Source organism: Magallana gigas, chromosome 10, assembly GCF_963853765.1.
Source record: "Magallana gigas chromosome 10, xbMagGiga1.1, whole genome shotgun sequence".
In the NCBI taxonomy this organism is placed as follows: Eukaryota; Metazoa; Mollusca; class Bivalvia; order Ostreida; family Ostreidae; genus Magallana; species Magallana gigas.
The window spans coordinates 14,110,778-14,136,424 of record NC_088862.1 but is presented as its reverse complement, the minus strand read 5'-3'; the positions used below and the strand labels follow the sequence as shown (position 1 = coordinate 14,136,424).

At 34.9% G+C, this 25,647-nt stretch overlaps 2 protein-coding genes across 2 annotated transcripts; one reads left to right on the top strand and one right to left on the bottom strand.

The window, feature by feature from the left end:
• The first annotated feature begins 7,635 nt into the window (after positions 1 to 7,635).
• LOC105345528 (uncharacterized) lies at positions 7,636 to 14,485 on the top strand. Its single transcript, XM_011453707.4, has 10 exons — positions 7,636 to 7,794; positions 8,739 to 8,835; positions 9,934 to 10,122; positions 10,977 to 11,195; positions 11,360 to 11,497; positions 11,761 to 11,910; positions 12,288 to 12,709; positions 13,118 to 13,232; positions 13,460 to 13,536; positions 13,651 to 14,485. Exons 2-10 carry the CDS (start codon positions 8,742 to 8,744, stop codon positions 13,831 to 13,833), a joined length of 1,587 nt encoding a protein of 528 aa, XP_011452009.3. The 5' UTR covers positions 7,636 to 7,794; positions 8,739 to 8,741; the 3' UTR covers positions 13,834 to 14,485.
• Positions 14,073 to 25,647, bottom strand: LOC105345530 (uncharacterized). Its single transcript, XM_011453708.4, has 7 exons — positions 25,531 to 25,647; positions 24,010 to 25,123; positions 23,194 to 23,613; positions 22,694 to 22,813; positions 21,415 to 21,559; positions 20,391 to 21,088; positions 14,073 to 17,953 (listed from the first exon to the last, which is right to left on the bottom strand). Exons 2-7 carry the CDS (start codon positions 24,976 to 24,978, stop codon positions 17,522 to 17,524), a joined length of 2,784 nt encoding a protein of 927 aa, XP_011452010.3. The 5' UTR covers positions 24,979 to 25,123; positions 25,531 to 25,647; the 3' UTR covers positions 14,073 to 17,521.

The following is a 25,647-nucleotide window of genomic DNA, read 5'->3' as shown; positions in this document are numbered from 1 at the left end:
TTATCTCTTTCATTTGTGTGGGGATTTTTTGTTTAGTTTGGGGGGGGGGGGAATTATTTAACCTCTTTTAAGGTTGTTTGTCTTCAAAATATGGTCGGGGTAGTTTACCTTTTAATTCCCACGCCGATAAAAGTTGAGGGTTTTCCCAATATTAGATCATAACTTTTGTCTAATATTACACCTCAACAAAAAGATTATTTTGTGATATAACTTGCAAATTCATTTCTAGTACCGGGCGCCGACGATTGAGTCATAATAGCAATTTAAATGGTGACTAATGCCACGAAAAATATGGCAAATGTTAAAAAAACTGCAAGTAGAAAAGAATGCATATACATGTCAACAACAACGTTTCAAAAAAAATAATTTGCCAGTAAATTTACATTGAGTATTTTCTCTCTTATTTTATGAGAAATCAGATGCTTTATACCCGTACTGACAAAACGATATCACAGTTTATTAACCAGCGCAGGCACGAATCATCAAGGGAGCGTGCCCCCCCCCCACCCCCCACTTTATTGCGCAGCAAAGAATTATCTTAAATATGCATGCAAAAAAAATGAATTAGCAAGGTGTTACCCCTAATAAGAAGTAGGTAAACCCGCCCCCCCCCTTGCGGTTTAGGATTTTACGATGTTATGATGTTGCGTGTCTGCAGCGTACATGTATAGATATACGCATACGTTTAACTTTCTAAAGCGCATAATTAAGCACTTTCGATATTCATAAGTGGCAATGACAACACTTAACTGCATAATAGATCTATTAAAGCTGGGTGTTGCTAAAACGCGGAACAGAAAACGGAACGGAAAACGGAAAATATTTACTTGACAGATTTGTTAACCATGCACAAACGATATACTTTCTGTAATTTTGTTTTTGAAAGATTAGCAATATTAGATGATTTATTCAAGAATAATTATTTCCTCAAAATTAACAGTACATGCATTGACTATATTCTGTCCCAAAATATCCTCGATTCACATTTTGCTGAATAACTCTATATTTATATATACCTCAGGGTTCAAGCGATTTTCTTTCAAAAGCATGAACAATTCTTATTATTCCTTCTTAAAAACGTCCTCTCTAGCTCATCAGCTTGTTTCAATACACGGCTAAAAATAAATAAGTCTACGGGATTTTGCATTTTAACAGACCCGGATGATAACATTGCAAGTATATGGGACGAATTCTTACTGTGACCTGAGCGTAGCCTGGTCACAGTAAGATTATTCTTTCTAGAGTGAATCATGTTTATAATGTGCTTTGGTTGTTTTATGTCAGCATACTTTTGCCTGTTTGTTACGGATCTTTACAGCCCGTATAATAAATAACCAAAAAAGAATTGTACAATGGACGAAACAGCCATTCCTCTCCCCTCCCCCCATATTTGACACACTGGAAGGTCACCACACCTTTTTTTTGGGGGGGGGGGAATCTAATGTCGGTCCTCAGAGTTCCTACTTTCAATGTCTTAAAGTTTTGATCGAATCACAAAATATAATTTACTTATAATCAACGTTAAACATATAAAATAACAATCCAGTGTCAGAATATATGCAGTTTCAATGGGTGCTGCTAAAACGTGGAACGGAAAACGGAACGGAAAGCGGAACGGAACGGAAAGCGGAACGGAACGTAAATTATCATATCACGTTTATCGCTTTAAAAGGGTATAGACTGGCCAGAAACGATTTACTTTGTATCATTTATTCATATATAATGAATGATTATCAACATGTGGCTGTCTGATTGATATTTTTATAAATGTCTATCAAATATATCATTGTATTTAATTGGCTTTAGTTGAATACGAAACAGAAAAAATCAAATATATACGAATTGTAAAATATTAACATGATTAAACGAGTAATTTATGTATATGCATATTACAAACATGAATCATCCTAGAAAGAATAATCTTACTGTGACCAGGCTACGCTCAGATCACAGTAAGAATTCGTCACATATACTTGCAATGTAGCAGCCGGCGCAAAGCGGATCAGCTTCGCGTCGATTTTAAGTCTATTAAAGATAATCTGCAGTGAAAAACACATTTCTATACATTACAAACCTTTTTGAACGTGCATATGTAATTGTAATTTTAGTCCACAAATATCCATTTAATGAGTCGTACCAAGGCATGTTGATAAAATACACGTTTGAATTTGCCTGTAATTTTGTCGAAAATCCCACTCGGAATGTCTCGGATTTTAACTTTAACATGTCGACCATAAACGTAGCCTAGTACCCGAGGCCTTCCGAAAACAAGCACTCGGAAGGCCTCGGGTTCTAGGATACCATACACAGCGAATTTTCAAACGTGATGTTAAAAGTGGCAGTGATTTTTTTTTTGCAAAAACAGTTAATGTGGTAATATGGGATTATAAATGAGCAACATTGTAGGTATTTGAGACCAATCATATGAAAATTTAGGCGAGATATGATTTTTTTATTTGCTACCAAGCGAGTATATGGGACGAATTCTATCGTTCTACCGGGTCCGTAGGACATCTGTCATTTTAACGATAGAACATTCTCTCTAGAATCGTTCCTGTAACGATTTAGGCTCAAAATTTCCTAAAATCATGGATAAATGACAAAGCAACATTAACATTTCTACCTGAAATCAAGCTCTGTAGTTGTGTAGGGCATATTAAGTTAATCAAAAAATCGAATATAGTCCAAATATCGGTGTAACTATGTCAATGTTCAACACAAGTTGAATTTGTCCGCCATGATTACCGACCTTGATCGGTTTTATTTTGGGACAGCCAATGAGAATTCAGAAGCGGATCTTGAACTAAATATAGGAATTTTCCCAGTTTAAACATAAATAACGCGGTAAATATGAGTTTTCTATTTAAAACTCTTTTTCTGCAATTTATTTTAGTGAAAGAATGAAGTAAGACTGCTTATTTACAATATTTACTTTATCAATCCAATCTGAACCCCAATCGTAAATCAAAAAAAATCTTGCCAGAACTGGCATGTCTGCTGAAAAAGATGACTGTTAAACACAATGGTGTGTTTTATTATGTTTTTACTTATATACGAAAAGTTTGTTCACCCTGAATCAGAAAAAATAATTTTGTCTATAGGAAGTCTATAGTTTATCCCAAGTTATTGTTTCCATCACATTTGGACGATTGGAAATAAAAATTCACATACATGTACCTCTGAAAGAAATACAGTTGAGATAGATAAAAGGTATATCCATCGTCATGACACATTATCATTTTTCACTCGGAAAATTTCACAGAAACGCTTAGTACGGAGATTTATAATGGGAAATGTTTACTGAAATCAGTCGCATTAAAAAAATAATAAATTTGCGCCATTACAGAAATCAAATGAAATTGTAGCACTCTCTAGAAAACGCCAGCTATAATTCATTGAAATCGTTCAATACACCAATTTTAGTAGATTTCGTAATCAAGTTGATCCAATAGTTGTAATGCTCAATTCTCTAAGGAAAAGTTACTAGAATAAATTTTAATAAATTTAATATCCTCGAAATATAACTTTTACTCTAACCAAGAAAAAATAAACCCATGAATGTTTTATCATAACGCCTTCTGACCCGGCGTCGACAAGCTCATCACCTGGACTTAATAACACATTTATCCATGAACATAAATAAACATACGCTATCTATATAAAGCATAAACTTTAACCAATTGCTATAGAATCTCCGTTATGATAGTTTTAACAATTGAATGGATTTTTTTTTTGGTGATTCAGACGAGTATGAATATATAATTATTGTGCAATGCAGGAAGAATGTGTGTATAACTTTTTTACTATATTAATTTATATAATATTGATTACTTCCTTCATAGTCCGTAAGAACTACCAAAATTTAATTACCGTTTTCTACTCGTGTTATAATATAGGAAAATAACCAGTCCTTTTAATTTACATGTAAAAATTAGTTTTAAAAAAGGGTTAACAAATTAATAGCATCTAGCCATGCTTTATTCTTGACCGTAGATCTATTTGTATAACAATCGATGATCAACCCCTTAAAGGGGCATGGTCACGATTTTGGTCAAATTTTATTTTTATGATTTTAATATTTACAATGCTTTAGAAATGTATTTCTAATGATCAAATGAAATTTGGGTGTCAGTCAATGAGTTTTAAGCAAGATACAGGGCTCACAATTCTTCGTCATGTAAACAAGGCTCGTGCCCTGTTTTCGTTTACATAGGTTCAATACACCAGTAAATAATCTTTTTCAAGCTGATTTGTCTATCTTCTTGTTCATTGTAAGCATTAATAAACAGTCCCTTACGATTAACACATTCATTTGAAGTTTAAAACTTGAATTTTCACTTCAACATTCAAAATGTAAACAAAAGCTTTGTTTACATAGCGAAGACTTGTAAGCTCAGTAACTCGCTTATAACTCAACGAATGAAACTCAGATTTTGTTTGCCTATTAAAAATGCCTTACTGAAGCATTGTAAACATTAAAATCAAAAAATTAATTTTTTACCAATTCGTAACCATGCCCCTTTAAGGAGGATGGCATGGGAAACGGGAGATAACTCTAGAATGACGATCGTTAAATGATTGGTTATATCCTGATCATTCAACTTAAAATACAAAATTAAGTTACTTATATTTTTTATTGGATTTGCATCGTTTTTTTAAATTTATATTGATTTATATTTTATGGATTTTTTCATTATTTGGAATGCACGGCAAAAATATTCTGCAGTCCATTATATAATGAATCACAACTAAGTCGTACACATAAAACGGTCATTTTCATTTTTTTTTTAAATTTTGTATTAAAAATGAATCAAAAATAAATTGCTAAGTCATATGTGTAATAAAGAGCTATAGTTTGTGTAAAGGCTATAATATTAAAAAAAATTGTCAAACAGTTACTTCAAATTAATTTTGCTCCGTTTGGTAAACAATATATAGTAAAATCGAAACGATCATTTATTACAAAAATGGTGACCAATTTTTTTTTCATATAAAGAACATAGATGTATGTTCATGTAAAATATGAAAAAATAGAGAGAAAAAACTTTCTAAATACTTTTAAAATACATTTTAAGTGTGCACCTGATAATCAGAGGCTAGGAACCAAAGAAATGTATTCATCAGAGAGCATTAATTTGAAGATTAGTGTTGGGTTGCTCGTTACAGCTAATGGATTACATGATAACACGATTACATGATAATACGATTACATGATTACACGGCATCACCAATCCCAACATGTTTCATAGGGACGAAGGTGTGTTGTGTACGCATCGTTTAACTTGTTTTTTAATTCTTTTTTAATTTTGACCGATGAATGTTGTCAGCCTTTTTTTTTTAATTTCAAAATAAAGTTTCCATGAACGCATATTTAATAAAAATAATGTTTCTTTACATGACAAATGTGATTTCTTTTTTTACTTTACTAAGAACTCTCTCTCTCTCTCTCTCTCTCTCTCTCTCTCTCTCTCTCTCTCTCTCTCTCTCTCTCTCTCTCTCTCTCTCTCTCTCTCTCTCTCTCTCTCTCTCTCTCTCTCTCTCTTATATACGCCAAACTTAAGTTCAAATCCCTCAAGTTCAAATTAAAACATTAAACAAAGTAGAAAAGAGTAGATCGTCAGGATAAATGCCCATAAAGTAATATACAGTAATGTCCTTATTTAATGTGCAGCTTTTGGACGAAAAAGAACATTTCTTGTTAGGTAAATGTAGTTATCTGTAATAATTATCAAAGTTCGTTCAACTACCCACCAATATATAAAAAAGGTTTTAGCACCAAGTGTCTATGCTTCTGTGTTACACCTTCTTTGCCCATAGACGGTGCCCGTGCACTCAGAATTGCAGCAAAATGCGCTACCCTTAAATATTAGGTGCTGCATGTCGAATGAACACGTATTTCCGAAAACTTGGTTTACGGGGGTGTAAAAAAAGGAAGAGGAAAAAAACAGAACAACGGTCACAGTGTATTGGAATGAATTGTTTACAAAAAATGCTGCACCTTGCAGTGTTACATTGTATGCTGATGTCAGCGTTTTGTTGCGGTCTCTCTTAAGATGTGTGAAAAGCTCGGAAGTCGTTTTTTAACTTCAAGGAACATTTTTACAAAACAGAAAACAAAAATAAAGGTTTGAATTCTGGTGACGCACGCGTAGTTGAGATGCGCGCGTAGTTTTGCGCAATCATGTGTGTAAACACAATACACTACTTTTATTTCATTAATTCAGAACAAATTAATTCATTTTTTTCAATTTAGGGCAAGTTTCAAAACACAAAAATTTATTCAATTTCATTTTTTCGGCAATTGTTTGGTTCTAAAGCATATAGTAATTCCAAGAACAGTTCAATTGAATGTGTCTTATGAACGTTTACCCTTCGCACCCTTACCCGCGTACCCAAGCACCGCCCCCACCCCACCCCCCTCGCCCCCGTCCCCTACCTTCCTTTCTATATTCATTGTTTGCATTTTGCAAGTTGCATGGTGCTTGGCAAAATAAAAATTATATTCAAATTAAGCAAACTAGAAGTCTATATATTAGAAAAAAATTCAAAAATATACCAGGCGGTCATTTTCAATGCTTAGTTTTTGCTGATTTATGGTACTCGAAGATGATGTACATAATTATACCATAATTTCGACTGACACATGCACAAGTCCGCAAAAATTCAAATCTATAAATTATTAAGCATATGTAAATTATTCCAATTCAAAAATAAACATGGACTACAGTTCTTTTATAACAGTAAAGGCAATAAAAATTAAGGGAGGACTCCATGTTGACAAAATGGCGTACTCAAAATTGTTGTCAAAGCGCTTATGAAACCAGTCTCGACAAGAATAGCTGATATTACATTTAGCTTTAATTGTGTGAATATTTATAAACGATCTGAAACTAAATACAATGTTGATACATTGTTAATTAAATGAGCATACCAAATCAATCAATAAATCAAATATAGTACGACAGTCTCTCAGCATTTACTAGCAGGAAAGAGCAACGATATGTAATATCATTAAGATTTTAATATACATAAAATATTTGGGAATTAATTATATATGGTAATTTATGAACGCGGAAAAGACTTTGTTTATGGACTGGAATCCTAGGTCAAGAATTCGAACTGATCGAGAAAGAACGGGAATGGAGAGAGAGAGAGAGAGAGAGAGAGAGAGAGAGAGAGAGAGAGAGAGAGAGAGAGAGAGAGAGGGGATCGTAGTTCTTATTGTCAGCTCAAATTCTAATAACAACGCCCTAACAACTTAAATACGTGCATCAATTTAAAACATGATAATTAATGCACATCTTAGAATTAATTTTTGCTCATGTTTTCACCGAACAATATTATTAAATTATTTGCAACACACATAATATTTTCTAAAAAATGGTATTATAAACTAAAATGCATTTTTTACATTGTATAATGTAAAGCAAATTAAAAATTATTTAGATAATGAAAACGTTCTTTTCTCTAGAATGAAAGTGCGCTTTGCAATTAGCATCAACGAAATTTTGATGCATATTATCATTATCATTTCATTTCTTCTTTTTTGAGATTTCCCTTCTTTCTCTCCTAGTGATGTAAGCAGGGCTTGCCTGGGGGCACCATCTCTATGAATAATGATTAACAGCAAAGAACAATGCTACGTCGCGCGCTCACTAACCAACGGTAAACCAGATCAACGGAAGCCCGCGGCCCGAAGTGCGGTTTGGCTCTAGTGTATATAAAAAATCAACCCCCGATCAATTCGATCATCAGTTAGTGTTTAATTCTCTGGAAGTTATTACCTGAAACAAGGTGAGATAATTCCTCTCATTAAAAATAATATTTTTAATTTTTATGAAAATTATTATCGCTAAAATATGGTTGCATAATTCGCAGTGAAGCAAAAGGAAAGAAAAAAGAAATGCATGTAATTTGTTTTCACGATTGGTTTGAAAAATGAAATAACTCAGAATTATGATTATTGTTAGGAATAAGAAAGATTATGATTATTCTGATGATGATAATGATGATGATATTGATGATCTTGATAACAATGATAATTCATCATGATGAAAATGAGATTTCGTACAATACACGATTGATGTATGTGAATTTCTTCATCTATACATGTCGCCTACAAGGTGACATTTTCGAAAAAATATCAAAAATGATCAAACAACAACAATCAAATTTTGCATTTTGACCGCCAGATAAAAAAATAACCAACTGAAAAAAAAAGTCAAAATGTCATGGTCGTACACCCTGTGTCTTGATGTATGACCTGTGATGTCCAGAATTTACTGTCCGCAATGACGCTGTTTCGTACAGAATATCATTAATGAGTAATCAAAAGGCTTACGCCAATCGCCAACAAACACCGACTGTCTCCATGAACGCTCTAGATCATAACTTCGTCATCGAAAAGGTCACCAATATCATCACGGCGAGGCACATTATTTCAACGAGAGAACTTTTCTTGTTCTCTCTATCTTTCTTTCTCTTTCTGCTACCATTAATTGTAAATAAGGGGAAAATCTTATTCTTTCAATATTTCTATGGCTCCTTCACTTTCTACAACCAATAAAACTGTAAATAATGGGCAAAATTTATATAACAAATAAGAATTTATTCTTTTTTGCTATTCCCTTTCTTTCTCTGTTAAATATTAAAAAAGGAACGAATAATCTCTCTCTCTCTCTCTCTCTCCATGGACGAATATTTTTTTATTCATTTCGTCTTTCTCTCTATCCCTACAGATTATGAAGAAGAGTACAGTGCTGCAGTGTTTGGTTTACCTGAGCCAGGTGTTGGCGGTACTATCACAAGGTACCGACGAGGCCCTAGATTTACAAGGTAAGCCTTGCCCTGGACTGCAGACAGTCAAATTGACAGCCACCTGTCAATCAGAAAATATGACAGTCGCCCTTTCTACTAGATCTATACCTACATATTTTTCCCCTACTTGTACGAAAGAATCCAAATAAAGGCAATATATTTGCTTTACATTTATATGCAGGTAAATTCTGGCTGAGAAAATATAGATGAAATCAAAATTTAAGCAAAAATCATATTGCGTTGTCATTTAGAGAATTCACAGAAATGTATGACGCTATTGTACAAGAATTTTACCGACAACTAGAAATTATTGAAATCATTGTCACGTAAGCATTTAAAAGAATAGATATTCCAATTCAAATTATACAGTTTTTATGTTTCAACATTAAATTGCAGTCACGAGTCGTTATATTTTTAGAAGCTTGGCTAAGATAGAAAAAACACGAGTTTTCTTAAACTTATTTCAAATTGAACCCACGGTCGATACGAGATCGAAACCTCAATGTGACAGTTTGTTAATACATGTATGCATGCTTGATATATCGATGGATTGTCTATTGATATTGTCGATCAACAAATATGACAGGCATTAGAATTTCATTGATCTTTCAAACGTTCCTTAAAACTGGTATTTTGTGTGAGCTAATTTTTTTAGTATCTGTAGATGGTTACCCAAGGAACTATGTGAATTTTTATCTCTGGTCAAAGGTCATGGTCACTACTAAAAATTTCATCAACATTTGTAAATTGCTAGTCTTCATCGTGCATATAGCAAAATGTTTTACTTTCTATTCACCAAATATTTTATATAGATTGAAACTATAAATTAGAATGACTTTTGTGGACAAGAAATTAAAAAATATTCGCCAAACTATTGGAAACTTTCCAATTCCATCGCAATTTTCAGCAAAAGTTGTCATGGCAACCACAGCTATATATTTTCAGGCATGCTTGGTTTACCATATGCATTAGTTGTGTTTACAAGTAATCTAGTAGTAATCTCGGTGTCAAAACATATGTGGGCAGTGTCAGGATGATATGTCAGAAGTTTTATGTGTGTTAGTTTATTACATTGCATAAATCCACTAATATTCATTTTTTTTGGTTCGTTGACAGTTCTCTGCAGACAGTGCAAAGGCCAAGGGTCATGTGACGTTTCCGTTCCGGGTCAATGCGTGCAATATTACAGATGTCAGAAAGTAGAAAATAATTGGTATGTGGAAAAAATGAACTGTGCCCATGGAACTCATTTCTCCGAGGCGACAGGTGGATGTATTCAACCGAAAGACGCCAACTGTCCTTATGGTAATTCATCTTCTATATGTGCATATTGTGTCCATTTCACAAATTTAATTGCGCTTGAAATTAATTAAAAAATACGCATCACCAATATAATGCATGTGCCACCATTCCCTCAATCTAGCATTCAATAAAACCACATTGCATGATATATTGTACAATTCAATGAAATGATTATCATAAATTACTTTGCACCAGAACGAATCAGGTGAAACTAATCAGTTATGTTTTGTTGTTTCATGATGATTCAACTATCTATGGCTCATGCGTACTTTTAAAAAATATGTATTGGAATCTTAGGTCAAGAATGCTAAGCCATTCCCTTTTTCTTTTAAAAAAATGTGCTAAATGTAACAAGAAAATTAAACGTACAAGCCAATTAACTTCTGGACCATCCACTTTTGAAAACGATGCCAGGTTGATTCAATGATCAACTAAGGTACCCCACTGCATGTAGACTTTATACTTTTTTTTTAAAAACTGGCTATTCTAATGTTTTGTTAAATTCTGTGTACCAATCAATTTGGTCGAATGTCGCCATAGCTCAGTTGTTAAAGTATCGGGCTTGTGAGTTCGGATCCGCTTAGCGCTTTTGTTCACATTTACTGAATTAAATTTTTGAAAAATATGATATTTAATTCAAAATTGCACATTTTTTTCGCCTTTCTGACTTACATACCTTTTAACCATCATGCTATCTATCATAATCAAGTAATTTTCTTCTGAATTGAAGAACTGAGGAACTTTTTTAAGGTGTAGTGAGCCTCCTTAAAATACGACAGCATTGATTATTATTATTATTGAAAACAAATTACTGACGGAACTGTTTACGTTATTTTTCCGAATGTTGTTTTCTATAGATCCGTGCCTCAATGAAACAGCCGGGTTCTACAAGCTGGAAGGTTTTTGCCGCTCCTACTGGGAGTGTAGGTTGGATCAGAATCTGGGCCGGGGAATCTCCGAGGCCCACTGCTGTCCCGTCAACCAGACGTTCAGTAAGGACGGCAAATGCGTGGACGACCCAAGCTGCGACAACCCCGAGGAATGTACCGTGCTGGCCAAAGACGCCATTGTCAACGGTACGTCTCTCTCTCTCTCTCTCTCTCTCTCTCTCTCTCTCTCTCTCTCTCTCTCTCTCTCTTCTTTATATTTTCAAAAACGATTCAGTAAGATGGTGTATACAGTAATACATAAGTTGGCACCGAGAAAACAATGAATCATTGTCTCTCTTATTTTCTTGTAGATGTGGTATGTCCGGAAGGAAAGTTCGGTGTCGGATGTAGATACACCTGTTCGGAACACTGTATCGGGACATGTGACTCCATGAACGGAGAGTGTTCCGAATGTGCTGTTGGATGGATGGGGTCCAAATGCATGGAAGGTAAATAGAAATAAACCAATCTTACATTGGCTGAATATCAAATTTCTGAAATGAACGATTGGAAATTGACTCGAGAAAGAATATATACTAAGATTCTAATTTGTAACCCGCTAGTCTATCATACGCATGCGCAGTAAAAGTGTACGGAAGACGAGCGGATTTATTCCAAGTTTAATTTCAATTTGACTGGTGATTTGTGAATATAATGAAGACATTGCAAAAGTTTAGGTTTTTTTTTTAATTCTCTGTATTTCAATTTATAGAATGCAGATACAAAAGCGTGCCAGAAAACCTCTACCTTTACATGGAAGTGGTTGCAGATGTCGAGGTCCCAAGAGGTTGTGGACTCGGCACCATTTTCAGCCAGGACAAATGTATCTGTGACAAAGATCCCAACTACGTCAGGAATAACGGTAAATACATGTTCTATTCTCAAATAAACCTCAAATAAACATGCTTGTCGTTAACTACAATCTCATACCACAGTAAAATAATACCAAGTGAAGTTCTGCGCTGATATACATGTATATTTGATGAAAACGACCACGAATGCATTTTTTGGATGGTCTTCATCATTTTTAGACTGATTAAATTGCCTTTAGAAGAGAGATGAAGAGCTGTTTTAAAATTTAAGAAAACATTGAATTTTCTAAGCTTCACATAATATAGATCTTTCTTTACCTAACTGCCATTTTATAGATTTAAAAAATCATATCTAAAAATTTAAAGGTAGATTATGATACGAACATTTATTGATTCATTTTGGGTTTGGTATTTTTTTCGTAAACAGAGTGCAAACCAGACGTAGAAATCGCCTTTGAATCCGGAAACCAGGTTAAGAACACTATTGACTGGAAATGGATCGGTGGAACTTTCCGATCCGTGTCGGAAACCGTTAACCTGAAAGACAAAGTTTACAAGGTCGGCCGATTCGACGGAACCTCCTCCAATCTGTACATTCCATTCTACAACCGAAATACGGAAATGAGAAAGAAGTTCACCACCGAAATTCTCTTCAACCCCGACAACGGCAAAGGCAACAAGCAGCAAATCTTGCTCTCAAACTGCCAGAGCGTGAACAGCCGCGACGCACCATTCGAAATCAGCCTTTTAAAGGATACTCAAGATATACAGATCACCGTAGAGGGTGTTCCGAGTGAGGTTGCCGGCGCTGAGCCACCACAAACCTATTCCATGACAATGAAATACAAGGTAAGAATCTTTTAAATCATTCTTAAAGAGGGCCTGATGGTTGGGGTAATTTTAAGGCTATATTTACCTTCTCGAGCGTGTTTGAAGAGTTTTCTTTATTGCTCATTGGTGCATTAGGCAAGCACTGTTAGCATTTTTAAGAATCCGCATATAAATCATGTGATTTAATTTTCGGTCTTTTTATTAATATTTTATGAACACTTCGTAAAAAGAATTTGAAACTTCTGCAGAATTAATAAGTCTGTCAATCAAAAAGTAAGACTGAAACGCATTTCATCGGAAAACTGTTACCATTTTGTACCCTTGGGTTAATCAGTTGTTAATAAATTGTTGTACACTTTTATCGAAAACGTAATTATTACATATATGATACATTAATGGAAACATCTGTATTTCTTTGACCTACAGCCAGATGACTGGAATAAACTTGAGGTGGTTTTTAATGGCGAGAAGAATTTATTGACCGCTAGAAATCTAGATCTTTCTGGTGGTGTAATTAGCGACGCCAGTACAGCTGTCAATAGTAAGTAACAGAACCAACCAAAGTATTTGCATTAATTTCGGATAGTATTGCAAACCTTTCAATCAATTAATCGATTCTAAAAAATATAGTTCATGACAACTTCAAACATATTGACACACAAACAAAAAATAATGAAAGGAATTTAATTTTAAAGGAGAGTTAGAAAAAAAATATTGAATTAAAACCTTTTAAATTTAATTTTAATTATTTTATTTTTCTCCTTGTAGACTTCCTTGAAAATGGACTCGACCTTCGAGTAGGCTGGTGTAGTAACAAGGGATACTTCGTCGGCAAAATGGCAATGGTGAATATAACTCAATGCACATTTTCTAACAAAATCAACTCAACCTTCTAAGGTACATATAAGTACTAAAATAATAGTTGCTTTGAAAATTAATTTAACTTTTTTTTATGTCAGGTGCGAACTTACCTCTGTGAGCCCCAGCTGAGCGTGGATGTTGAGCCCGCGGCGGCATCATCCGGAAATTCAAACGCAGCATCGACCGGGAATTTAGACACAGCAGCCGGAAGCTTAGAACCAGCTGCTGTAGTGGCCGACACCCCTCAACTAACTGAACTAACTACTGTAGTTCCGGTTTAATCCAATGGCCGCTGCATCATCCGGGCAACGGAATTAGAGACATTTTATTTGTGTTTTACATCTTCATGTACCATGCAATGTGCCTGTTCATTATAACGCCCTTAGGCTAGCTCTCATCACTTCCCTGTCTTCCCCCTGGGGAATAGAAAATGGAAGCTCCCTATATCCGACCCCTGTCACCTTAATGAGGCTGGTTTCCACATACAGAATAGGCCAAAGACATAGGATAAAAAAAAATTAAGATTTAAAAGGGTAAATGTCTTGTCATGGAAATGCTTATAAGTAATAATAAGTCTGTTACTTATTTCTATGTTATATCTATTTTTTTAACTTGATTTTGGGGCATTTTATTAGATTTTTTTGTAATAAAATGATCCGGATTTTTTGGGCAAAAAATAAAACATATAATAATGGGGCACAATTGCTAAAAACATTTTTAATCAATAGGATTTAATATTTTGTGAATGTTTTTTTTTTCTATTTCACTGTGCATTTTAGTTCGCATAATATCGTTCCATTTGTTCATGAGTCGACGTTTTATTTATTGCTGTTCAGCCGTTCACTATGTAACAATGTTTGTATACATGTACCTTATAACTGAACACCCAACAACGGTTAAACACCACCCCACTCCTTATACCCCCCTTCCCCCCCCCCCCCCCCCATAAAAAGGCACTGTGTGGAATATGAGTACACTGTACTGGCGAAATCCCTACCCTATTTTTACTTTGTTAAAACTAAAATAAAAAGTAAATAATTTTATTGCTTTCATCTGTTCTCTTTTTCTACATGTCAATATAATGAGGAACGTACAATTATATGCTATGATACATAACCTAAGCGTCAGATTGGTTTAGCGATAAATACACTGTAGAGGATGCAAACTTTGAAAAATATATGATGGCACACCAGTGTTCATTTGTGCAAAAATATTTGCTAAGCAAAGTCAGTCGAAATTCTCGGTCTTTTTCGGCATTTAGAATCGTAATATCCGAGACTTGAAAATAGGTCCAGGAATAACATTGTGATTGCAGGTCAATCTCTTATTAACATCCGGTTTAGCGCCACCTATACACAGTATAACACCGTTACTAAAAAAATGTCCCCTGATTATTTGGGACCGGGAGAAATTATACTTGACTCCTTCCTTCCTGGCTTAATGATGCGTCACTAATCTGCGAACACGTGCATATGCATTGTGCATATATCAGCACTTTGATTAAATGAAGCACAATCAAGATGGATATTGAAATGAGGCAAACGCGGACATGCTATCTTTGTGAAATTATATATATATTTTATTTTATTTTAATTTGACGCCTGTTATCAATAAGCGTTTTGCATAATGATTTAGTGTAATTACGTTAATACTTAAATATTAAAACGCTACCATCTCAGCAAAGAATATCTGGGATTAGAATTGTTTAATATAGCCCAGTAACTAATGGTTTGATTAGATTTTCATTAAAAATATACATTTTTATCAAATAAACGCTTCTTAATAACTTTTCCCGAAACAAAACCGATAACAAATTATCTTTCTTTTTAAAACAACTACAATGATTTTTATAAACGCGGTCATTGTTAATGCATGAAAAAAAATTATTTTCAAAACCGAGACAGGGAGTGGTCGCTTTTCTGCCTCCGAGTTTGTTATTTATAGCCAAAATGTCACGCCATTGTTTGAATAATTAATTTTTTTTATTAATATATTTTTAATGAGTTTTATTACCATTTCTTGCACTTGTATATATGAAAAACAGGGAACAATAAGCGATGTTTCCTTATGCAGTTAATTGCATCTGTAGTTAGGATGAAAATAGATCTATATATCTCGCTGAAAAAAAGTATATCTTCAGCTTTTCATAACGCATACATACTTTAATTTATGAAATGCGTGAAATGCGAAGGAATTTACCAGATCTTGCGAGAGACGCGTTAACAAGTCTATTTTGGTCCGTTCATATGTCCTTTCGCCAACAAATTAATCGTCGAGAGTTGACAGCTGTTTTAAGAACTTTCCTCTCTCTCTCACTACATAATAAATTAAGTAGGACGGAGGTCTAGAAAAATCAACAACATTTATCATTTTATATAGTAATAAATGTCCCTAAAGAAAACAGAGGAAATGGGGAAGGGTGCTCCAAGCGTATTTGTTGACATATGAAAAAAAAAATTCGGTGAAAATTGGGAGGGACAATTAAAATGTTTTTTGGTTTTTGTATTTTTTCACTGAAATAACCTTGTGTATGTCCCCAATCATTGTTTACTACATGTATGATATAAAGGAAGTGGACCATTTTTTTTATTGTGAGCTTGACAAATTAAGACACGTTTATGGTAAATGCCATCTAGTATCCCCGATGATTAATATGAAACAGACTGATAGCACTGTATATATTTATATGATAGATAATAATGATTTTTCAATTGTCCTCGCCGATATATCATTAAGCCTTGTGTTGTATTGACAGTCGACTTATCACTGCCATTAACCGAGAAATCGTTCACTTTTTTTTTTCTATACACAAAACTCCCAGTTGTGTCTGACATTTGACAAAGCATAATACATGTACCGGTAATCCAAGTTGAAAACACAGAAAAGATTTTATTTATTGCATAAGTAAATATTCTCTAGCTCTTTCCTACTAGTATTTCATACTTTTTTTTCCAACATCAGGTGCTCTTTGCCATGAAATGAACGACAGAGACTCTGATAAGCACTATCTTCGCATTCTTTGCCCCTCAAACTCTTTCAAAAGGACCTTTTTCAACAAACCAGGCTGCAAGTCTGTTGCTCCAGGTCTGAAAAATTTTGGATGAACGACTTGGGAGCTACAGTTCTTCACCAGTTTAATAAAAAGTTGCAATTTACAGCGCACAAAAATTTACGCTAGTTTTGAACTGATTTACCCCTATTTCCACACATATCTTTGGTAATAATTAGACCCGGAGCTACAGACCTGCAGCTACATCAATTCATAAAAAAATGATCTGTGCGTGCACCTGCACAAAAATTTGCCATTGAGCATTTGACAGTTTTATACAAAATAAACACATCTTACATGCAAAGTCGTATAAAGGATACCATGCCATTTTAAAAATAATCTACACTTTATAAGTACAAGTACAGGAGGAATCAAAATTCAAAGCTTACATTTATTCCAGATAGAGTTAAACATTACCTCCGAAATGAACTTGGTTCACCAACTATAAAATTTTTTTTAAAAACTATCTTTCATGATGAGAGTCAATCCTTACCTGAATATACCATATTTGGGATGTTTCTCGAAATCCACTTGAAATTTTGGCGAGAAATTCTCGTGTTTTGTATAATTATATATAACTGTTAAAACCGGAAACGCTGGCTCAAATTTACCAGTTTTTATAAATTTCTCAATTTCAGGACCGTTTTTTGTGGTTAGCGAACCAAATTCTTCGTTGTCAAAATAAATACATGTAAATGTATCTATTCCAGACAGTTATTGTTTATATAAATACTGACAACAGAAACTTGTTGTCACAAAATTCATTCTAGAAGTTTGATAAGTCAAAATAAATATATCAAACTCCTTGAAAATAATGTCAAGCTATCAACATTCACATTAGGAGCTACTGTCCAGTTAAATATCACACCCCCCCCCAAAAAAAAAAAAATAATTACATAAGTTACTAATATCAGTAAACATCAACTCCAAGAAGTGGGTAAGGAACTGGACAAGAACATGATGGCCGAGTTATTTTCACTGAGAACTTGCTGCAACTTGACGTCGCTACCCTGTTCAAAACTCTCGTCCATGGGCGGAGCTATAATAATGTCGGTCGCTTGAACAAGTTCCGCCTGGGCGGAAACATCTGCCAGGAAATTCTGGGGGACTAAAACGTTGGCGGAAGTTGGCATCATTTTCAGGTCGTTTTCGTGCGTGCGCTCGTGTCTTTTGAGCGCGTAATTGGTGTTGAAGCGTTTCTCGCAGACGTTGCACGGAAAAGAGCGCGGATTCTGGTGGATGTTTCGGACGTGTTTTAGTTGACAGGATTTGGTTTTGAACGAAGCTCCGCACACATCGCACAGGAACTGACGGCTGTTGGAATGCATGGCCATATGTTCGGCTAAGTGACACTGAAACAAGCAAAAGATTCCATTGATGATAAACATACGCAGTATAAACATGATATATACATGTAATATATGATACATAAAAATCAGTCTAATTAAAATTAGATCCTTCACGTTCCCGTATTCCATGTGACTTATCGAAAACCGGGGAGCGGACGGAAGTTCTATTTTTAATTAAACAAAAATTCACTTTCAAAGTTTTTTATTCATATGTAAATTTTTCTGAGTTTGTATTCCAAAAACAAAGAATCAAAATGCCAAATCTAGTAGCTTCCATAATATTTGTTTATTTTCATATACACTCAAACGAAGTCATGAAAAGAGAGATAACTCTTACTGGCATCCTATCATACAATGTAATGTTCCAGGATTGGATGAAAGTGATTAAGTGAATCATGTTCGAATATAAACATTAACATGGTTTCTTCATTTTCAAATTGAAACATTTTTTTATTATTACACGTAAACAGATCTTTAAAAAAATGTTATGAAAGTAAAAATTGTAAAAATACCATCTATGCTTAACAATTCCACAATTATTTTTTTTATCATTACACATAAACAGATCTTTTAAAAAATGTTATGAAAATAAAAATTGTAAAAATGCCATCTATGCTTTAATCATTCCACATAATGATCCTTAAACATGTTTTTAAAAAAAATCCTATGAAAGTTAAAAATTGTAAAAACACCATCTATGCTTGAACTCATGAATTTAATCAATTTCTTTACCTAGTTAGACAACTTCTTTATGATATAAAAGTCAATTTTATTACTGGTGATTTCATATAAAAGACAGTTATCACAAACTTGAAATGTTCCATCCCCGCTTAAAATAAACAAGAGATGTTTGTAAAACACTTATGCACCCCTCCCTTGCAAACATCTGCAAAGAGAATGAACAGAAACTACAGATAATTGAAAAAGTCCGTCTCTCTGAGAAAACTGTCATAAAAATGCTTGATAATACCTAAAATTAAACTTGACCTAGCCATCATTATGATATACCTGTAACCAAATTTCATTTCAATATGTGCATCCTATGCGAATAAAATGAACGGAAACTGCAAATAATTGGAATTTTTCTACGTCCAAGGGGCATAACTCTGTCGAAAATTGCTCAATTGTATCAAAAAAACAAACTTGACCTAGATATTATTATGATTAACCTGTATCACAGGGGCCAAGCCCATTTTAAACATTAATTTCAATGTTACATTGAAATTAATGTTAAAACGGGCTTGGCCCTTGTGACCTGTATACCAAATTTCATTACAATATGTGCATCCTATGCAAAGAAAATGAATGGAAACTGCAAAAATGGAACTTTTCTACGTCCAAGGGGCACAACTTTACGAAAATTCCTCGGCCTTATCCAAAATTGAACTTGACCTAGATATAATTATGATAAACCTGTATTCAAAATTTCATTTCAATATGTTTAGCCTCTGCAAAGAAAATGAACGGAAACTGCAAATAATTGGAATTTTCCTACGTCCAAGAGGCACAACTCTGTTGAAAATTGCTCGATTGTACCCAAAATCAAACTTGACATAGATATTAATTATGAAAAACCTGTATACCAAATTTCATTTCAATATGTGCATCCTTTGCGGCAAAAATGAATGGAAACTGTTGGTGCACCGACCAACAGACCGACCAAGAGAAGCAGCAAAGCAATATGCCCTCCCTTCTTCTAAGGGGGGGGAATAAAAATAGATTTAAAAAGGCAACTACTGTGACATATGCTGAACCTGTATGCATAATGTGATTTAGATTTTTTTAGTACATTAAACCATAAATTATATTGTAGAACCATTTTAATAAGACCTTGGACTTTCAGTAGGGCGAGCTATCTATTCCTTGCATCAAAACAAGTTAAAAATGACTCGGTTTCAAGTGAAATATGCACCGTTTGTGTAGTCTTAGCTCAAAAGCCAGACAAATCTTGTTGATTTCAAAGAGCAATGGATGAGTGGCCAGCAGTGAAATAGACAGACCTACGTCACATTATTGTTTGATACAACTACCCAAAGTCCAAGCTCTTGTTAAAATGGTTCTAACATTTTGTAAGTGTAAATGAATCCTTGATCATTTAGCTTTTGAAAGTCCAGCAAAATTTAACATGTACGGGCTCTAAAAAGTAACTAAAAATGACCACCCAGCCTCCTTTAAGTTTTCTACACATGTTGATTTTCCTCAATTTTCCAAAAAAATGATACATTTTTAAAAGCCCGTTCCAACCCAAGCCCCAACAAGTGATGTTACAGCTCTGACCGTGAAGCTGAACATCAATGTATCACTTCTTGATCATTTACTTTGGGTCGGACACTAATTTTCCAAACATTTATGCTTGAATCCCAGGCCAGGCCCAGAAAAAGGGATTTCTTGGCCCTGATAGAAAAGTTGAATCTTTTAATTTCATTCCTTGATGACTTACCTTGGATCTGAAGGCCTTGTGACAGATCTGGCACATAAACTTGAGCTTCCTCTGTACCTTCTCCAGGTGAACCTGTTTGTGTTGACTGAGCGTGTCACTCCTCTTGAATGCCATGCCGCATGTGTCACACAGGTGCGGCCGGTCCCCAGAGTGGTTGGTCTTATGTCGCTTCATGTGCTCCTTCCTCTTCGTTTTGTAGTCGCACTGATCGCACTGATATGTCAAATCCTCCATCGCGTCTGCGTCAACGTTGTGTGTTTTGAGATGGAGCTTGTATTTCGCCAGATTCGGCACTGTTAGACTGCAATGGCTACATTTATAAACGTACGTCAAGGCTTTCTCTTTTCTATGTCGCCGCTTTCTACTGCCATGCTTGACGTTGACGTGACGTTTCAGTAGCATGTCGCTGTCCGTCACGTATGGACATTCCTTGCACCGGATTTTACTACTGCTGTGGTTGATTTCGTGCTTCCGTAACGTGCTTTGGCGAATCGTTTTGAAATTGCACAGCTTACAGGTATAGAGTTCCGTGAGTCTTTCATGCAGTTCCATGTGGCGACGGAAATGGCTCTCGCGCTTGGACTTGAAGGAACAGTTTTGACAGAAGAACTTAAACTGGGCCTCCGCCTCGTACTGCTTTTTGGATTTTATCATCTTCTTTCTTCTGATTCCAACTTCAGGTTTCAATGTTTCAACATCTGTTAAAATAAACAAGTTATCATTATGAATAAGCATTCAAATTTTTTTGTAGTAAATAAGTACCTGTAGTTTGTATTTTTGTTTTCAATTTAACTGTCAATCATGACTAAAAAAAACAACATGCAATCAAATTTAATAGTAGTGCATTGTATTTGGATCTACTTCATTGCACCAGTGGTATTCAATATGACAAACATTGAGAAATTTTCAATAATCTACACATACATCTTTAAAATTTTCCAACATAAATATGAAAAAAAATAATTATACATATATTCATCTACCTTTCCACTTAAATGAATTATTAATATGTACTATACTTGACCTAAATTTGCTGTGTGTTTGACCCAATTTGTGGGTGCATCAAGCCTGCTCCCATCTATGCAGTTCCTGAGATAAATTGACTTTTCTTTTTGTCCTACTACAGCTTCCAAGTTTAAATGGTCTGTTCCGTTTGTGATAATCCCACCCTATAAAAAAGAAAAAATGTACCGGTGAACAAAACTAAACCTAGTGTGTATGAGCAATTTGTAAAATTGTATCTTCATTTGCTGACCAAAGCTTGTGTTACCTAGGAATTTTGTGGTGTATTCATATTCAGAAGAGGACAAGAGAAAGATAAATTTTGTGATTTTTGCTTCAATCTTTATTTCTGAATGAAAATTTATGTAAACAGGGAGTTTCAAACCTTGTCTTCAGAATCTGGTTTAAAAATTCCAGCATTCTACGGATCAATCAATAGGTTAATGGTAACTCACTACAGTATATATAAATAGTGCCTGTTTGGGAGGATAACAGTTGAAATTGACATCCCGAGAAAACCATTGTCAACCGACGCAAAGCAGAGGTTAACAATGGTTTTCGAGGGGTGTCAATTTCAACTGTTATCCTCCCAAACTGGCACTATTTTTTTTATTATACTGAATGTCTTAATTTTAGAGAATTTTTTACTGCTTTACATGAATTCTATGGCGAACTGTACGCGCATCATTTACGCGCATGTAAATTATGTGCGTACGGTTTGCCATAGAATTCACGTCATTTCTATATAAAAGCAATATAAAAATTCACGTCATTTCTATATAAAAGCAATATAAAAATTCTCTAAAATTAAGACATTCAGTATAATAAAATAAATAGTGCCTGTTTGCGAGGATAACAGTTAAAATTGACACCCCTCGAAAATCATTGTCAACCTCCGCTTCGCGTTGCTATTATCAACTGCGTCTTAACCAATCAGATCTCAGTATTTAACATGAAAGTATAATAAAGCTATATGTTATTTATGCCATATCTATCACGACCGAAATTTTCTTATTCTAAAGTTCTGAGAGCCTCCGTATCAGAGAGACATACAGAATTAAGAGGGTTAAATAATAGTGGCAATTTTTAGACTATGTTTATCTCCGTAAGAAGAAGAGCTTTGTATAAAGATACAGGAAAATAGTTAAATGTTAAAGCTTTTATATATGGAATTTTTCTTTGCAAAATAAAAGTTTATCGCTTTAAAACATTGTTTCTAAATATTGAAGGTAAATTTGCTGACAACTTAGCCTCTTTAATAGTCTATCCAAACATATCATACATTAATTGAGATAATTTACCAGAGAGTCGCTATCAACAGACAGGCTGGACTCTGACAATATCTTGCCCTCTGCGGTAGAAGTGTTCCCCTCCAATGAACTGGAAGCTTCCTGCAGAGGTGGCTCATACAGTTGATTTGTCTGAAACAAAATGAAAAATTTCTTACATTCATATTGTAATTTATAAACTATCTTCATGATCTTTCCTTTTATTGTGAAATGTTATAATGGAAATTCAGCAGTCATCAATACAGTCATGTAAATGTAATACAAACTAGTATCTACATTACAGTTCCTATAAATAAATCAAAAAACTGGTATATAACTAACATGGGCATAAAGAATTTACCCCTATAATGAATGATCAAAATTCAAGTCAGGTAAAATCACAGAGTAAAAATGACACAGTACATAAAATATTAAACAAATGTCAATGTTGTCTAAATTACTATAAATCTCCATGTTACGCAGAGACAGATATATTGGAAATTTAAAAAATATATTTATTTTAAGATACATACATCAGTTGATCCAGCTTTGACATTCCTTCTTCTTTTCCGACTGTGAGACTTGAATTCATTTCTTGGGCTGACAGTTGTAGAATTCTCCAGCTCCAGAAAACCCTGAAATCGCTCCGTCTGACGGATTTTACGCCCCGACACGCTCGAATAAACGGAGTGGCTAGCATCACCGCTGGGGGAAGGCCCACCCTCCTCTGTTTGAGTGGACATGTCAACCTTCAAGTCCCGCCCCAAACAGCTGTCAATCACATTTTTGACCACGCCCAGAAATTCCAGTAGGCCAGAGAGTTTTTCTGTGAAGATTCTCACCGCTTTTTCGAACTGCACAGATTCGGACGTGTTGACGGTCTGACAGATGGTAACCATTTCTACCAGCGCTGAATGCTGATTTAGAAGCTGGTCTAGTACCATGGAGTATATCTGAAACATAGAACATATCATTTGTCTCTGACTCTCACCTGAAAGTTTACAAATAAATTTGTGTAATAGTATGACACCTAAATCTGTTCCTTTTGGTTTAATCAAAGGCAAGTATAGACAGCAGGTAAAAGATAAGACTTATTGAATGTACAATGCAATTGCATGCCATTGATTTCATTGACAAACACATATACCAGCATCATTCCCAAGTTGAAGACTTTATGGGGTTAATTCATACTTGCATCAAATTGATACTTCAATTATGGCCATGATAGTTACATGTAAATGCATTAGGCATATACATGTAGGTATTTATAATCAAATGATTTTGTGCAAGACTTAATGTTCAATTCAAAAGAAAACAGAAGCTTAATTTTCCCTTATCTTTATCCATACCTCATTTTTGTTCTTTTTATCTATGTCTTTATGGTCGGTAGTTGATTGATCGGCCTCGGTCCTTCTGAATGCCTCTGCCCCAGGTCTGGTACTACTGCTCACATCTACATTTTGTGATTTACCAGTTTTCATTTTCTCTGCACTCTTGGACGAAAGAAGGCTCACATACTTTGGGTTAGGTATTCTGTCCCTTGCTAAACTATGATGAGAAGGGCCGGATACAAACTTTGTATGAGGAGTAATACCTGCGGACTCTGCATCAAATGTCGCTATTTCCTCTGGAATCACAAGCTGAATGTTGCTGCTTCTCATACTGGTTGTTTCAGGCCAAGACAACTGAACGTTCTGAACAACATTTCTGCTCACAACTTGTGGTTCAATTTTCTTTACCTTGACCTCATCATTCAAGGTCATTTCGGGACTAGACTCATTGGACAAGCTTTGGTCGCAGTTTATACCTGCCGAGTATATCCCTGATTGGTCAGCTCCCTGGGGAATTCCTATCACATTGAAGACGTTCTGGATCGGAGTAAACGTGAAGTTTTGTCCTGCACTCATTACTTGGTCTTCATCCCCTTCCTGCTCACCAGAGTCTAATGCCACAGACTGGACGAGATTAATCTGGTTCTCGCCCCCAGCCTGCGGTGCCATCAACGTTCCCATCAGAGTTATTTCCCCTAGTCCGCTGCCGCTCATGACGGAGGACAACTGAATGGGCTGACTATTGATCATGCTGAGCTGCCCGATATCAATGGATTGACCGTCTACGGTTCTCAGGTGACTGAAAGGGATATCAAAGGATGAGTTGGTACTGGTGGTCACTACCATGACCTGGGCTTCGTTCTTGACCGGATTTTCTCTGCCGTCCAACAACTGCAGCTGGTCAAACTTAGCACCTTGTGAGGAATTTGAGGCATCCATGGTGTCCATTAGTGAACTTTGTTGCTTACAATCTTCATTGGCATCCATGGCATTTGTTTTGATTTTTCTCTTTTTAAAAGCACATTTTCACAACCTTACACATAACATAATAACCAGTAGAAAACATCAACTTAGGTTGCTTTCACATTCTGCCAACTTCTTTATTCAGTTTGACGAATTCAGACTGCTCATTCTGTAAAACAAGAAGTAATCAGCTGTTAATCTTTCTACCTTTCCATCAAAACATTGGAAAGAGAAATAAAACATGCTGTGGTATGTTTGTCAAAGAGATTGCGCTTTGGTCATAACCATGTATATAAACCATGATAACATGAATAATGATCAGTTGTATTTTCCCAAAAAATTTTGTACGCCCTGCATGTTCAAAACTAATTCTGTCTATATAACAATTTTTCAATCAATATCTGGGACTTTCCCGCTGATATCAATTCTAACAACATATTTATTGCGAGTAAATGTATCGGTCTATGGCCAAACCCTCAAACTGGCATGCTTTGAAAACTTATATTTCACAAATAAAATTATCAAACATGATCAAAAGAGGTCTACAAAATATTGATAGTTATGTAAGAAACTTACACAGACTTTGTTTTCAGTAGTGGAATAATAATAATTCTATAAATTCGCAGAGAAAACGACGAATGAATAAATTCTAACTGAACACTGCACTCATCCTGTAAACATGGGCAAAGCTCG